We start from the raw sequence: 15,902 nt of genomic DNA, 5'->3' as shown, positions 1-15,902 counted from the left end.
TGTCACCTGTTGGAGTTAGCAGGGCACAGCCCATTGTCCTCAAAAGGGACAGTTTGTCACTTTGTCACCTGCGTGTGACAGAGCCAATTATCACCTGGGTGGGCGGGGCTTAACAGGGCGGGGTCCGTTGTCACCTGGGGAGTCCCCAGGGTGGGTGCAACTCTTTGTCACTTTGTCACCTGCAGGAGTCACCATGGCACGGCCTATTGTCCCCAAAAGGGACAGTTTGTCACTTTGTCATCTGTGGGTGACAGAGCCCACTGTCACCTGTGTGGGCGGGGCTTAACAGGGTGGGGTCCATTGTCACCTGGGGAGTCCCCAGGGTGGGTGGAGCTCTTTGTCACTTTGTCACCTGCGGGAGTCACCATGGCACAGCCCATTGTCCCCATGGCAGGCGAGCCCCTTTGTCACTTTGTCACCTGCAGGTGACAGAGCCCCTGAGTGGGCGGGGCTTACCCGGGCAGTCCCCAACCCCCATTCCAGCTGTGTCACCAGCTGTGTCCCCTCCTTGTCCCCAGCAAGGACTGGCTCTGTCCAGGATCAGCTGCTGCTTTATTGGGGACAGGGCCGTGTCCCCAAGCTGTCCCCCTGTCCCCAAGCTATCCCTGTGTCCCCATCCTGCTGTCCCCATCCTGCTGTCCCCGTGTCCCCAAGCTGTCCCCATGTCCCCAAGCTGTCCCCATGTCCCCAAGCTGTCCCCATCCTGCTGTCCCCGTGTCCCTAAGCTGTCCCCATGTCCCCAAGCTATCCCTGTGTCCCCATCCTGCTGTCCCCATGTCCCCAAGCTATCCCCGGGTCCCCAGGCTGTCCCCATCCTGCTGTCCCCCTGTCCCCAAGCTGTCCCCGTGTCCCCATCCTGCTGTCCCCACGCTGTCCCTACACGTCGCTCTCCCGCAGCAGTGGTGGCTCGGTGACAGAGGTGACGTTGGCAGTGTCACCCGTTGGTGTCCCCTCCCTGGCCAGCAGCTCCCGGCAAGCTCCGGCCTTGTCCTGGGGATTGTCCCCAAGGGTTTTGTCACCCGTGGGGACAGCCAAGGGAGAGTTCCTGACGATGTCCCTCCACAGCACACCCTGGGGACGGTGACGCTGACGGGTGGGACCTGCGGGGACAGCACAGGTGACAGGGACAGTGACAGGGACAGGGACAGGGACAGTGACACAGGGACAGGTGACAGGGACAGTGACAGGGATAGTGACAGGGACAGGTGACAGGGACAGTGACACAGGGACAGGTGACAGGGACAGGTGACAGGTGACAGGGACAGTGACAGGGATAGTGACAGGGATAGTGACAGGGACAGTGACAGGGACAGGTGACACAGGGAGGGGATGACAGGGAAAGGGTGGCAGAGGAGAGGGTGACAGGGTTCAGGGTGACAAGGACACTGTGACAGGGATGGGGGTGACAGTGGTGACAGGGGTGACAGGGACAGGTGACACAGGGAGGGGGTGACACAGGTGACGAGGTGACAGGGACAGGGTGACAGGGTGACAGGGTGACAGGGACACTGTGACAGGGACAGGTGACAGGGATGGAGGTGACAGGAACACCATGACAGGAACAGGGTGACAGGGACACCATGACAGGGATGGGGGTGACAGGGACAGGGGACAGGTGACAGGGTGACAAGGACACCTGGCTGACCTGGCAGGAGGCTGAGCAGTGTCCCCACAGCCACTGTCCCCAAGGTCCCCATGGCCCCGTAGTACAGGTAGGACACGGCGTAGAGCTCACCCAGGATGGCCGGGCTGGGGGACAGCAGGTGACGTCATGGGGACAGCGGGTGACGTCATGGGGACAGCAGGTGATATCATGGGGACAGCAGGTGACGTCATGGGGACAGCGGGTGACGTCATGGGGACAGCGGGGTGACGTCATGGGGACAGCAGGTGACATCATGGGGACAGCAGGTGATGTCATGGGGACAGCAGGTGACGTCATGGGGACAGAGGGGTGACGTCATGGGGACAGCAGGGTGACATCATGGGGAATGGGGACAGTGGGGTGACGTCATGGGGACAGCAGGGTGACATGGGGACAGCAGGTGACATCATGGGGACAGCGGGTGATGTCATGGGGACAGTGGGGTGACGTCATAGGGACAGCGGGTGACGTCATGGGGACAGCAGGTGACATCATGGGGACAGCAGGGTGACATGGGGACAGCAGGTGACGTCACGGGGACAGCCGGGTGACGTCATGGGGAATGGGGACAGTGGGGTGACATCACAGGGACGGGCTGCATCCCTTGCTGTCCCCATTCTCACCCCAATCCCATCCCCATTCCCATTCTCATCCCAATCCCATTCCCAGACCTCACACCATCCCAACCCCATTCCATTCCCATTCCCATCCCATCCCCTTTCCCATTCCCATTCCCACCCCCACCCCAATCCCAATCCCAATCCCAATCCCAATCCCAATCCCAATCCCAATCCCAATCCCAATCCCATTCCCTCCTCATCCCATTCCCATTCCCATCCCCATTCCATCCCCATTCCATTCCCATTCCCACCCCATTCCCACCCCATCCCCATTCCCACCCCTCACCGCGGTGGCTCCGGCGGTGTCACAGTGCCCTCGGTGACATTCCCGGGGGGACACAGCGCCCCCGAGGTGGGCAGGACCCCCATGGTGGTGGCACTGGGGGGGTGCAGGGTGGCACCAACTGCCACCCACAGGGACAGTGACAAACCCACCGCCAGGCCAGCCAGGACCCCCTGTGACAGGGACAGGACAGGGATGGGGACAGGGACAGGGACAGGGACAGGGACAGGGACAGGGACAGGGACGGTGACAGGGACAGGGACAGGGACAGGGACAGGGACAGGGACAAGGACAGGGACAGGGACGGTGACAGGGACAGGGACAGGGACAGGGACGGTGACAGGGACAGGGACAGGGACAGGGACAGGGATGGGGACAGGGACAGGGACAAGGACAGGGACAGGGACGGGGACAGGGATGGGGACAGGGACAAGGACAGGGACAGGGATGGGGACAGGGACAGGGACAAGGACAGGGACAGGGACGGGGACAGGGACGGGGACAGGGACAGGGACAGGGACAGAGGGGTCTGCATAGCCCGGGAGGCTGGACAGACCCCAGAGACCTCCACCCCAAAAATCCACAGCAGGGACACAGAAACCCCAACCCAAAATCTCCTGACCCCAAAATCACCCCCCTTAAAATCCACCTGGCTCCAAACCCCCAGTCCCCAAAATCTCCCTGTCCCAAAATCCCACTCCCCAAAATCTCCTCCCACTCACAGCTGTGCTGCAGTGACAAAACCCCAAAACCCCATAACCCCCAAAACCCCTCACCCCAAAACCCCCTGACCCTAAATCTCTCTCCCCAAAATCCCCTCCCCAAACCTCCTCAAGGCAAAACCTCCTGACCCCAAAACCCTCCTCCCCCTAAATCCCCTGACCCCAAGCCCGTGACCCCAAATCCCACTCACAGCGGTGCTGCAGTGACAACACCCCAAATCCCCTCACCCCAAACATCTGATCCCAAACCCTGACCCCAAAACCCCCCTCCCCAAATCCCCTGACCCCAAACTCCTCCCCAAACCCCACTCATGGCGGAGTTGCAGTGACAAAACCCCAAATCCCCCAAATCCCCTGATCCCAAACCCCTGACCCTAAATCCCTCCCCAAACTCCCTGACCCCAAATCCCTCCCCAAACCCCCTGACCTCAAACCCCTGACCCCAAACCCTGACCCTAAACCCGACCCCAAATCCCTCCCCAAACCCTGACCCCAAATCCCTCCCCAAACCCGACCCCAAACTCCTGACCCCAAACCCTGATCCCAAACCCGACCCCAAATCCCTCCCCAAAGCCAGCCCCAAACCCTGACCCCAAGCCAACCCCAAACCCTGATCCCAAACCCCTAACCCCAAAGCCAACCCCAAATCCCTCCCCAAACCCTGACCCCAAATCCCTCCCCAAACCCCAAACCCTGACCCCAAATCCCCTGACCCCACAGGCACTCACGGCGGCACTGCAGTGACAAAATCCCAACCCCCAAATCCCCTGATCCCAAAGCCCTGATCCCAAATCCCTCCCCAAACCCCACCCCAAAGCCAACCCCAAACCCTGACCCCAAACCCTGACCCCAAATCCCTCCCCAAACCCTGACCCCAAATCCCCTGATCCCAAACCCCACCCCAAAGCCAACCCCAAAGCCCAAAGCTGACCCCAAGTCCCTCCCCAAAGCCAACCCCTGACCCCAAACCCCAACCCCAAACCCTGACCCCAAATCCTGCCCCAAACCCTGACCCCAAACCCTGACCCCAAACCCTGACCCCAAATCCCTCACCCCAACCCCAAACCCTGACCCCAAAACCTGACCCTAAACCCAAACCCCAAACCCTGACCCCAAACGCTGACCCCAAACCCAAACCCCAAACCCAAACCCCAAACTCTTGACCCCAAACCCCACCCCAAACCCCACCCCAAACCCCAACCCACCCCCAAATCCCTCCCAAAGCCCACCCCAAACCCTGACCCCAAACCCCTGACCCCAAATCCCTCCCCAAAGCCGACCCCAAACCCCAAAGCTGACCCCAAATCCCTCCCCAAAGCCAACCCCTGTCCCCAAACCCTGACCCCCAAACCCTGACCCCAAACCCTGACCCCAAACCCCTGACCCCAAACCCTGACCCCAAACCCCCCCAAACGCGACCACAAAGCCTGACCCCAAACCGACCCCACAAAGCCAACCCCAAACCCTGACCCCCGATCCCCCCAAATCCCTCCCCAAAGCTGACCTCAAATCCCTCCCCAAAGCCAGCTCCCTGTCCCCAAACCCCTGACCCCAAACCAAACCCCAAACCCCAGAGCCGACCCCAAACCCTGATCCCAAACCCCAAACCCTGACCCCAACCCCGACCCCAAACCCCTGACCCCAACTCTGACCCCAAAACCCGACCCCAAACCCCCTCCCTGACCCCAAACCCCTGACCCCAAATCCCAGACCCCCAAATCCCCGACCCCAAACCCCACAGCCGACCCCAAACCCCCCAAACCCCTGACCCCAACCCTGACCCTGACCCCTGACCCCAAAACCCTGACCCCAAATCCTCACCCCAACCCCAAACCCTGAGCCGAACCCTGACCCCAAACCCCAACCCCCAACCCCAACCCCAACCCCAACCCCAACCCTGACCCCACCCCAAATCCCCTGACCCCAAACCCGACCCCAAATCCCCTGACCCTAACCCCACTCACGGCGGCGCTGCAGCGCGGCACGAACATGCCGAGCACGAACGCTCCCAGCAGCGGCCCGCTGATCACCCCCATCACCGTGAACGAGCCCTGCGCGGGGGCTTTGGGGTTTTTATGGGGTTTGGGGTTTTTATGGGGTTTGGGGGTTTTTATGGGGGATTTGGGGTTTTTTATGGGGGATTTGGGTTTTTTAGGGGAGGCTTTGGGGTTTTTTTCAGGGGATTTGGGGTTTTTATATGAGGTGATTTGGGTTTTTTGAGGGATTTGGATTTTTAGGGAATTTGGGGTTTTAGGGAGGATTTGGGGTTTTTGGGGGATTTGGGGTTTTTATGGGGATTTGGGGTTTTTTATGGGGATTTGGGGTTTTTAGGGGAGGATTTGGGTTTTTAGGGGAGGATTTTGGGTTTTTTTCAGGGGATTTGGAGGTTTTTTTCAGGGGATTTGGAGTTTTTATATGAGGCGATTTGGGTTTTTTTAAGGATCTGGGGATTTTGGGAATTGGGGTTTTGGGGGATTTGGGGGTTTTTCAGGTGATTTGGGGTTTTCTTGAGGGGGGATTTGGGTTTTTATGGGGGATTTGGGGTTTTTAGGGGAGGATTTGGGGTTTTTTTCAGGGGATTTGGGGTTTTTATATGAGGCGATTTGGGTTTTTTTGAGGGGGATTTGGATTTTTTAGGGGAATTTGGGGTTTTTAATGGGGAATTTGGGGTTTTTAGGGAGGATTTGGGGTTTTTATGGGGGATTTGGGGTTTTTCATGGGGAATTTGGGGTTTTGGATGATCTTTGGGTTTTTTCAGGATTTGGAGTTTTTCAGATTTGTATTTTTTGATGAGGCGATTTGGGGTTTTTTGAGGATCCTGGGGATTTTGGGGAGTTTGTGATTTGGGCTTTTCTTGAGGATTTGGGGTTTCAGGAGGGGATTGGGGTTTTTATGGGAATGGGCTTATATACACTAAGGCCTTCATGGGATGTTTTTAGAGGATCTGGGGTCTTTTCAGGGACTGGGGTTTTTATATGAGGCTATTTGGGTTTTGAGGAGGATTTGGGTTTTAGGGAATTTGGGGTTTTAGGAGGATTTGGGGTTTTTTCAGGATTTGGGGTTTTATATGAGGCGATTTGGGGGTTTTAGAGGGATCTGAGTTTTTTGGGGGGATTTGGGTTTTAGGGAGGAAATCGGTTTTTTGAGGGAATTTGGGGTTTTTTTAGGGAGGATTTGGGATCTTTTGGGGAATTGGGGTTTTTAGGGGAGGATTTGGGGGTTTTTGGGGGGGATTTGGGGTTTTTTATGGGGTATTTAGGGGTTTTTGGGGGGTATTTAGTGTTTTTTGGGGGGGATTTGGGGTTTTTTTGGGGTCTCACCTGCAGGACTCCTCCCCCAAGAAGCGAGGACAGAGCAGCCACGGTGATGCAGGAAGTGCCGTAGGTGAGAGCTGTGGGAATAATGTGGGAATTTGGGAATAATGTGGGAATAATGTGGGAATAATATGGGAATAATGTGGGAATAATATGGGAATAATGTGGGAATATTATGGGAATAATATGGGAATAATATGGGAATAATATGGGAATAAAATGGGAATAATGTGGGAATAATGTGGGAATAATGTGGGAATATTATGGGAATTTGGGAATATTATAGGAATATTATGGGAATAATGTGGGAATGAGATGGGAATAATATGGGAATAATATGGGAATAATGTGGGAATAATATGGAAATTTGGGAATATTATGGGAATAATATGGGAATAATATGGGAATAATATAGGAATTTGGTATTGATTGGGATGGGAATGGGATTGGGGATGGGATGGGAAAGGGGAAGGAAAAGGAGGAAGAGGAAAAGGAGGGAAAGGGAAAGGGAAAGGGAAAGGAAAAGGAAAAGGAAAAGGAAAAGGAAAAGGAAAAGGAAAAGGAAAAGGAGAAGATGGGATGGAGGTGACACAGAGGTGACACGGCGGTGACATGCCCCAGGTGAGGGTGTCACTTAAAAAACGGGAAAAAACTCGGGACAAAAAGGCGGGAAAACGGCCGGGAGGTGCCACCCGGGTGCCACCGGCGGCAGTGTCGCTGTCACTCACAGAGCCCCTTGGCGATGACCGCCAGCCTCCTCGGGGACAGCGCGGGCAGCCGCGGCCGCACCAGGTCCTCCACGGTGACAGCGGCCATGGCGTTGATGGACGTGGAGGCAGTGCTGGAGGGGGGACAGTGGGGACACGGGTGAGACCCTGGGGACACCGCGGGGACAGGGGTGAGACCCTGGGGACACCGCGGGGACAGGGGTGAGAGACCCCAGGGACATCGCGGGGACAGGGGTGAGAGACCCCAGGGACACCGCGGGGACAGGGGTGAGAGACCCCAGGGACATCGCGGGGACAGGGGTGAGACCTCAGGGACAGGGGGAGAGACCCCAGCGGCACCGCGGGGACAGGGGTGAGACCTCAGGGACACCGCGGGGACAGCGGGTGAGACCCCAGGGACACCGAAGGGACAGGGGTGAGACTTTAGGGACACCGCGGGGACAGGGGTGAGACCTCAGCGACACCGCGGGGACAAGAGTGAGACCTCAGGGACACCGCGGGGACAGCGGGTGAGACCCCGGGGACACCGTGGGGACAGGGGCACACTGCGGGGACAGGGGTTGAGACCTCAGGGACACCACGGGGACAGGGATGAGAGCCCGGGGACACCGCGGGGACACCCTGACCCTCCTCAGGGACACTGCGGGGACAGCGGGTGAGACCCCAGGGACACCGAAGGGACAGGGGTGAGACTTTAGGGACACCGCGGGGACAGGGGTGAGACCTCAGCGACACCGCGGGGACAGGGGTGAGACCCCAAGGACACCGCGGGGACAGCGGGTGAGACCCCAGGGACACCGTGGGGACAGCGGGTGAGACCCCTCCTCACCTGAGGGACACCGCGGGGACACCCTGACCCCTTGTCACCTGAGGTCCCCAGCCCCTCCTCACCTGAGTGTCCCCAATTCCTCCTCACCTGAGTGTCCCCAACCCCTCCCCACCTGAGGGACCCCACAGGGACCCCACAAGGTCCCCACAGCCCCCTTGTCACCTGTCCCCAACCGCTGCTCACCTCAGTGTCCCCAGCCCCTGTCACCTGATGTCCCCAACCCCTTGTCACCTGTCCCCAGCGCTGCTCACCTGAGGGTCCCGCTGTAGGCACAGGCCAGGAACAGCCCCGGCACGCCCGGCGTGCTCTCGAAGATGTCCAGCACCAGGTAGGGCATGTACTGCGGGGGGAGGGAGGTCCGCGGGGACCCCAAAACCCCCTGCGACCCCAAAACCCCACGGGACCCCAAAACCCCCCTCCCATTGCCTCGGGGGTGCTGGAAAGGATCCGGACTTGGAGAGACCCCAAAACCCCCTGGGACCCTATTAACCCCCCTCCCATTGCCTCGGGGGATGCCGAGAAGGATCCGAACTTCGAGATACCCCAAAACCCCCTGGGACCCCCTTAACCCCTCTCCAAATGCCTCAGGGGGTTCTGGAAAGGATCCGGACCCCCCTGGGACCCCAAAACCCCCTGGGACCCTATTAACCCCCCCTGGGACCCCAAAACCCCCTGGGACCCTATTAACCCCCCTGGGACCCCAAAACCCCCTGGGACCCTATTAACCCCCCTCCCATTGCCTCGCAGGGTGCTGGAAAGGGTCAGGACTTCGAGAGACCCCAAAACCCCCTGGGACCCCAAAACCCCCTGGGATCCTATTAACCCCCTCCTATTGCCTCGAGGGATGCTGGAAAGGATCCGAACCCCGAGAGACCCCAAAACCCGCCATACCCCGGGGATCCTGGAAGGACCCGGACCCTGTAAGACCCCAAGCCCCTCCCGAGGGTCTCCGGGGGTCTCCTACCTGGTCGGGGGCGGCGATAGCTCCGGCCAGCAGGGGGTCGCAGTGGCGATAGAGCGCGAACATGACGAGGCCGCAGCTGACCGCACTGCCCACGATGCAGAACAAACCCACTTGATTGACCAGCAGAGCCCTGCGGACACGGCGGGTCAGGGGGGCCACGGGGGGCTGGGGGTCCTGGAAGGGGGCTGGGGGGTCCTGGAAGGGGGCTGCGAGGGAGGAGGGAGGGCTGCGAGGTCCTGGAAGGGGGCTGGGAGGTTCTGGAAGGGGGCTGCGAGGTCCTGGAAGGGGGCTGGGGGGTCCTGGAAGGGGGCTGGGAGGTCCTGGAAGGGGGCTGCGAGGTCCTGGAAGGGGGCTGGGGGGTCCTGGAAGGGGGCTGGGAAGGAGGAGGGAGGGCTGGAAGGTCCTGGAAGGTGGAGGGGGGCGTATGGGATCGGTACAAGGTGGAGGGTAGGTGTACGGGTGGTGGGGGAGTGTTGGGTCCTTGCAGGGGGGAAGGGGCAAGACAGGGGTGGAGGGTCCTGGAAGGGTCTGTATAGGGGGTTCCGGTCAGTTCAGGGTCCTGGAAGGGGGGCAGGGTTCTTGCAAGGTCCTGGAAGGGTCTGTGTAGGGGGTTCAGGTCAGTTCAGGGTTCTTGCAGGGTCCTGGAAGGGTCTGTGTAGGAGGTTCAGGTCAGTTCAGGGTCCATAAAGGGGTGCAGGGTCCTGAAAGGGGTGCAGGGTTCTTGCAGGGTCCTAGAAGGGTTTGTGTAGGAGGTTCAGGTCAGTTCAGGGTCCATAAAGGGGTGCAGGGTTCTTGCAGGGTCCTGGAAGGGTCTGTGTAGGGTCTGTATAAGGGGTTCCGGTCAGTTCAGGGTCCATGAAGGGGTGCAGGGTCCTGGAAGGGGGGCAGGGTTCTTGCAGGGTCCTGGAAGGGTCTGTGTAGGAGGTTCAGGTCAATTCAGGGTCCAGAAAGGGCTGCAGGACCCACAGAGCGCTGCTGGGCTCATTCCGGGTCCTTGCAGGGTGCTGGGGCCACCCGGGGACTCGTGCAGGGGACAAAGTGGCACCCAGAGCATCTCCTCACCCTCACGGAGCGGGATCCCGACAATTCCTGGGATTCGGACCCCCCGGGATCCCGACAATTCCCGAATCCCAACAATTCCCGAACCCCGACAATCTCCCCAATCCCGACAATTCCCGAATCCTGACAATTCCCGAATTCCGACAATTCTCAAATCCCAACAATTCCCGAATCCCGACAATTCCCGAATCCCCACAATTCCCGAATCCCGCCGATTCCCGCACTCACATCTTGGCCTCCCTCTCGCTCCTGCACGCCAATTCCCGAATCCCAATTCCCGAATCCAAACAATTCCCCAATCCCCACAATCCCCGAATCCCTACAACTCCCGAATCCCTACAATTCCCGAATCCCCACAATTCCCTCAATCCCGACAATTCCCGGAATCCCCACAATTCCCGAATCCCAGCTATTGCCAAATCCCGACAATTCCCGAATCCCCACAATTCCCGAATCCCTCCGATTCCCGCGCTCACATCTTGGCCTCCCTCTCGCTCCTGCACGCCACGTAGCGCTGCACCTGCGCCTGGTTGACGCCGTACATGGAGAGCCACAGCAGCGTCCCGCCCAGCACGAACGTCCAGGCCGTGTAGCGACTGCGGGGGTCCGGGTTGAAGCTGGGGGGACAGGGGTGTGAACCCTGAACTCGGGACAGGGGTGGCAGTGACCCCATAACACCCGGGAAAGAGCTGAGAGTGACCCCAGAGAACCAGGGACAGGGGTAGGAGTGACTCCAGAATCGGGAACAGGGGTGGGAGTGACCCCATAACACCCGGGAAAGGGGTGGGAGTGACCCCAGAATCTGGGAAGGGGTGGGAGTAACCCCAGAACACCCGGGAAGGGGTTGGAGGGGGTGGGAGTGACCCCATAACACCCGGGAAAGGGGTGGGAGTGACCCCAGAACCCAGGACAGGGGTGTGACCCCAGAACTCGGGACAGGGGTGGCAGTGACCCCATAACAGCCGGGACAGGGGGTGAGAGGGGATGGGAGTGACCCCAAAACACGGGACAGGGCTGGGAGTGACCCCAGAATCCGGGGAGGAGAGGAGAGGAGAGGAGAGGAGAGGAGAGGAGAGGAGAGGAGAGGAGAGGAGAGGAGAGGAGAGGAGAGGAGAGGAGAGGAGAGGAGAGGGGATTGACCCCATAACCTGGGACAGGGGTGGGAGTGACCCCACAACAGGTGAAAAGGGGTGAGAGGGGCTGGGAGTGACCCCAGAATCTGGGACAGGGGTGGGAGTGACCCCACAGAACCAGGGACAGGGGTAGAGGGGTTAGGGGGAATCGCTGACCATCAGCACCTCAGCAGAGAGCTCTGCACAGGGATTTGGGGACCCCCAGGACCCCCAGAGCCCCAGGGCAGGAGGAATGGGCTCTGCACATCACGGGAGAGGTGCAGCGACACCCCAGCAGCCCGGGACAGGGGCGAGGGGACACTGACTCGCCGAAGTTGACCCTGGAGCCGTTGGCGGCGATGCTCAGGACCCTGGCGGGACCCCCGACCAGCATTGTCCCCCGGACGGCGACGGCGACAAAGCCCGAGAGCATCACCAGCACCTGGAACACGTCGGTCCAGATGACAGCCTTCATCCCGCCCTGCGCCACAGCGAGAGAGGGGTGAGCCACGGGGACACCGGGGACACCTTCGGGACACACCCGGGACACACCCAGGACACCAGACACACCCCTGGGACACCCGGGACACCCGGAACACACCCGGGACACCCGGAACACGCCCGGGACACCCCCGGGACATCCCCAGGACACCAGACACACCCCTGGGACACCCGGAACACACTCGGGACACCCCCGCGACACACCCAGGACCTCTGGGACACCCCTGGGACACCCGGGACATCCCCCTTGACCCCCGAGACACACCCGGGACACCCGGAATACCCCCGGGACACCTCCGGGACACCCCCGGGACATATCCAGGACCCCTGGGACACCCGGGACATCTCCCTTGACCCCCGAGACACACCCGAGACACTCGGAATACTCCCGGGACACCCCCGGGACACCTTCGGGACACCCGGGACACCCCTGGGACACCCGGGATACCTCCGGGAGACACCCGGGCCACCTCCGGGACACCCCTGGGACACCCGAGACACCCGGAACACACCCAGGACACCTTCGGGACATCCCCGGGACACCCGGGACACCCCCGGGACGTTCAGGACAGCCCCACTCACGATGGTGGTGTAGAAGGTGCAGATGACCCCCGTGGACAGCAGCGAGGCCCAAATGTCCAGCCCGGTCACTGGAAGGGAAATGTCACCCGAGGAAATGTCACCTGGGGTGGTGGGACAGGGCTGGGATGTCCCCAAGGAGGGGACACGATGGGGAGTGACCCCCCCGGAGTCACCGCACCTTGGTTTAGGATCAGCGCGGGAGCGTAGATGACAATCCCCGTGTAGAGCATCTGCGGGAAGAGGGGGTCAGGGCAGGGGACACCGCGGGGACCGGGCAGGGGACACCGCGGGGACCGGGGAGGGGACACCGCGGGGACCGAGCAGGGGACACCGCAGGCACCGGATAGGCGACACTGCGGAGACCGGGCAGGTGACACCACGGGCAACGGACAGGTCACACGGCAGGGACCGAGCAGGTGACACGGCGGGGACCGGGTAGGTGACACCGCGGGCACCGAGCAGGCGACACCGGAGGGACCAAGCAAGTGACACCGCAGGGACCGGGCAGGTGACACCGCGGAGCCCAGGCAGGCGACAGCGAGGACCCCAGGCAGGCGACACCGCGGGGACTGTGCAGGTGACACCGCGGATCCCAGGCGGGTGACACCGCGGAGCCCAGGCAGGTGACACGGCGGACCCCAGCCAGGCGACACCGCGGACCCAGGCCGGTGACACCGCGGTGACACGCTGCCCGGAGCGCGGCTGGACAAGCACTGCGGTTTTCTCTGCAAACATCTCTCCCGCCGCGCTGCGCTCGCTCGGCGCCAGAGAAAACAAGAGCACGGGACGCTGCCGCTGCCGGGGGGGCTCAGCGCAGAGCCGCTCCGACCCCCGCCGCGTCCCCGCCATGTCCCCGCGCTGTCCCCGCGCTGTCCCCACGCACCGTGGCCACCACGTACTGCACCGTCCCGCACAGCCGCACGCTCCGGCTGAATCGCCGCTCCAGGTACTGCGACAACGACAAGGAGCGCGTCGCGGGGGTCACACCGGGACACCTCGGGGATGTCCCCGCCGTGTCCCCGCCGTGTCCCCCCGCGCGGCCACCCACCTCGTAGGTGCTGGTGAGCCCCAGGCGGTAGAAGACGGGCAGGAAGAGCTGCGCGGTGAGCGCGGTGTTGAGGAGCTGCGCCAGGCACATCCAGAGGAACTTGGCTCCGTAGCGGAACGCCTCGGCCGGCACTCCCAGCACCTGGATGGCCGACATGAAGCTGGCCGACAGCGACAACCCCACGGGAAGCGCCGCCATGCGCCGGCCGCCCGTGAAAAAATCCTCCGAGGTCTTCTGGCCGCCCTTGGCCAGCCCGTGGAAAAGGCCGATGGCCGTGGAGACGAGCAGCATGAGCCCGAAGACGCCGTAGTCCCACGGGCTGAAGGTGAGGTCGCGCACGTCGCGGGGTCCCTGCGGGGCTGGCGTGGTCATTGCGGGGGGCTGCGGGAGGGTGCGGTGTCCGGGGATTCACGCGGGGCTAGGCTGGGGCGTGGTGGCTGCGGAGCATCCGAGGGGAGAGGCTGGAGGGGGAGAAAAATCCCTGGAGGGAGAGGAAACTCCTTGGAGGGAGAGAAAATTCCCTGGAGGGAGAGAAAACTCCTTGGAGGGAGAGAAAACTCCTTGGAGGGAGAGAAAACTCCTCGGAGGGAGAGAAAATTCCCTTGAGGGAGAGAAAACTCCTTGAAGTGGGAGAAAACTCCTTGGAGGGAGAGAAAACTCCTTGCAGGGAGAGAAGATTCCCTGGAGGGAGAGAAAATTCCCTGGAGGGAGAGAACTCCTAGGAGGTAGAGAGAACTCCTCGGAGAGGGAGAGCAAATTCCTGGGAGCGGGCGGTCCGAGGCGAAGCAGGGAGCGGGGCTGTGCCCCACCCCGTCCCCTCTGTGCCCCTTCCGGCCGCGGGCAGCGCCGAGGGCAGAGTCCGACGGGGAACAACCCGAATTTGGCAGGGGAATCGCCCCAGTGCCTCCCGGTGTGGAGCAGGGAGTGTCCGGTCCGGCCGCTCCGGCCAGCGGCACCCAAAGGACACCGCCGGGAGGGAGGGAGGGAAGGAGCGACCCCTCCCCAAAAATCCAGCGCGAGCAAGGAGCGGCAGAGCCTCCGGCGGAGCCAAATTTATCTCCAGCCGAGGGGAACAAACAAACCAACCTGCCAGAAACCTTTTTACCCAGGAAAAGCAGGTTGCTCGCCGGCAGAGCGGGACGGACCGGCTGCCAGCCCGACGAGCCGAGCGGGGCTGCCTGGGGGTCCCTGGGGGTCCCCAAGGGTCCGTGCGACGTTCCCGGGGCGGTTTGCGGGGCTGGCCGCGCTCCGAGCCGCTCCGGCCGGTGGGAGGGGAGGATGGAGCGGCTGGACGCCGCGGCCATAACCCCTTCCCTCCCGCGCTGTCCCCGCGCTGTCCCCCGGCGGTGGCACCTGGCGGGATACGTGGCACCGGGCGTGGGGTTGGCGCAGCTTCCTCATTCCCTGTCACAAGCGCCGCTTTGTCCCGCCCGGGCTGGGGACAGGTTTGGGGATTTCCAGCCTGTCGCCCCAAATCTGGCGGGTGAGGTTGGGGAATGGCGCTGACGTGGGGCAGAGGTGCGGTGCGGGCAGGGTGGCCTCTGGTGTGGCACTGTCACCTCTGAGGTGTCACTGCGGGGGCACTGGCCTCTCCAAGTTGTCACCATGGGGGAACTGACCTCTCCAAGGTGTCCCCATGGGGGAACTGACCCCTATAAGGTCGCTGTCCCCTACACAGCATCACCACCAGGGCACTGTCACTTCCTCGAGGTGTCACCAGGAGGTCCCTGTCCCCTCCAGGTCATCACCATGATGTCTCCGTCCCCTCCGGGTCATCACCACGAGGTCACCGTCCCCTCCAAGGTGTCACCATGAAGGCATTGACCTCTCCCAGGTGTCACCACGAAGGCAACTGTCCCCTCTGAGCCATCACCACAAGGTCACCGTCCCTTCCAAGGCGTCACCACGAGGTCACTGTCCCCTCTGGGCAGACGAGGACACCCGGTCCCTGCCTCCAGCGCTGGTGGCATTGTCCCCATCACGGTCCCGGGGGGACAGGGCCGGGCAGGACCCCTCCCCTCCTCTCCGAGCGGCTGGGGACAAACAACGACTTTGGGCCACATCCGCCGGTGGGGACATGCGACAGCACACGGCCCGGGGGTGGCACACCCTGCGGTGGCACCTGGGGCACCTGGGGTGTCATCGGGGGTCACCGCAGTGGGGGTTGGCAGCTCTGGGGTCCGTGGGGTGTCCAGGGAGTGCCCAGTGTGTGCCCAGTGGCTGCCCAGGGGGTGTCCAGTGGGTGTCCAGTGCGTGCCCAGGGGATGTCCAGGGGATGTCCAGGGGGTGTCCAGGGGTGTCCAGTAGGTACCCAGTAGGTGCCCAGAGGGTGTCCAGGAGGTGTCCAGAGGGTGTCCAGGGGATGCCCAGGGAGTGTCCAGTGGGTGTCCAGGAAGTGTCCAGGGGGTACCCAAGGGATGTCCAGGGAGTGCCCAAGAGGTGCCCAGGTGGTTTCCAGGGGGTGACCAACGGGTGTCCAGGGGATGTCCAGTGAG

The 15,902-nt window shown here is 61.8% G+C and overlaps 1 protein-coding gene across 4 annotated transcripts; it reads right to left on the bottom strand.

Moving 5' to 3' along the window:
- Nucleotides 1-823: 823 nt before the first annotated feature.
- LOC146420807 (sodium/iodide cotransporter-like) lies at nucleotides 824-14,941 on the bottom strand. Of its 4 annotated transcripts, none has more exons than XM_085048004.1 (15): nucleotides 14,505-14,940; nucleotides 13,408-13,868; nucleotides 13,243-13,308; nucleotides 12,538-12,589; nucleotides 12,360-12,427; nucleotides 11,603-11,757; nucleotides 10,641-10,781; nucleotides 9,106-9,235; nucleotides 8,393-8,481; nucleotides 7,313-7,425; nucleotides 6,591-6,661; nucleotides 5,235-5,321; nucleotides 2,552-2,721; nucleotides 1,646-1,749; nucleotides 824-1,100 (listed from the first exon to the last, which is right to left on the bottom strand). In XM_085048004.1, the coding sequence occupies exons 2-15, from the start codon at nucleotides 13,777-13,779 to the stop codon at nucleotides 877-879; spliced, it is 1,842 nt and encodes a 613-aa protein (XP_084904130.1). In that variant the 5' UTR covers nucleotides 13,780-13,868; nucleotides 14,505-14,940; the 3' UTR covers nucleotides 824-876. The 4 variants fall into 4 exon arrangements, with proteins under 4 accessions (XP_084904130.1, XP_084904128.1, XP_084904131.1 ...); XM_085048002.1 differs by having other exon boundaries at nucleotides 14,513-14,940; XM_085048005.1 differs by lacking the exon at nucleotides 13,243-13,308 and having other exon boundaries at nucleotides 14,513-14,941.
- Nucleotides 14,942-15,902: the final 961 nt, after the last annotated feature.

The sequence above is a fragment of the Lichenostomus cassidix genome, unplaced genomic scaffold, assembly GCF_008360975.1.
Source record: "Lichenostomus cassidix isolate B80296 unplaced genomic scaffold, HeHo_3.0 HiC_scaffold_814, whole genome shotgun sequence".
NCBI classification, from domain to species: domain Eukaryota; kingdom Metazoa; phylum Chordata; class Aves; order Passeriformes; family Meliphagidae; genus Lichenostomus; species Lichenostomus cassidix.
Note: the sequence above shows the minus strand (reverse complement) of the source record. Positions and strands in the feature narration are given on the sequence as shown.

Excerpts from the sequence above, each read along its gene's own strand:
- LOC146420807 (XM_085048004.1), bottom strand. The coding sequence starts at position 13,779 with ATGACCACGCCAGCCCCGCAGGGACCCCGCGACGTGCGCGACCTCACC. Across the intron at positions 12,428-12,537 it reads CGCGCTGATCCTAAACCAAG|TGACCGGGCTGGACATTTGG; the intron begins GTGCGGTGACTC and ends TTTCCCTTCCAG. Across the intron at positions 7,426-8,392 it reads GCCTACAGCGGGACCCTCAG|CACTGCCTCCACGTCCATCA; the intron begins GTGAGCAGCGCT and ends TCCCCCCTCCAG.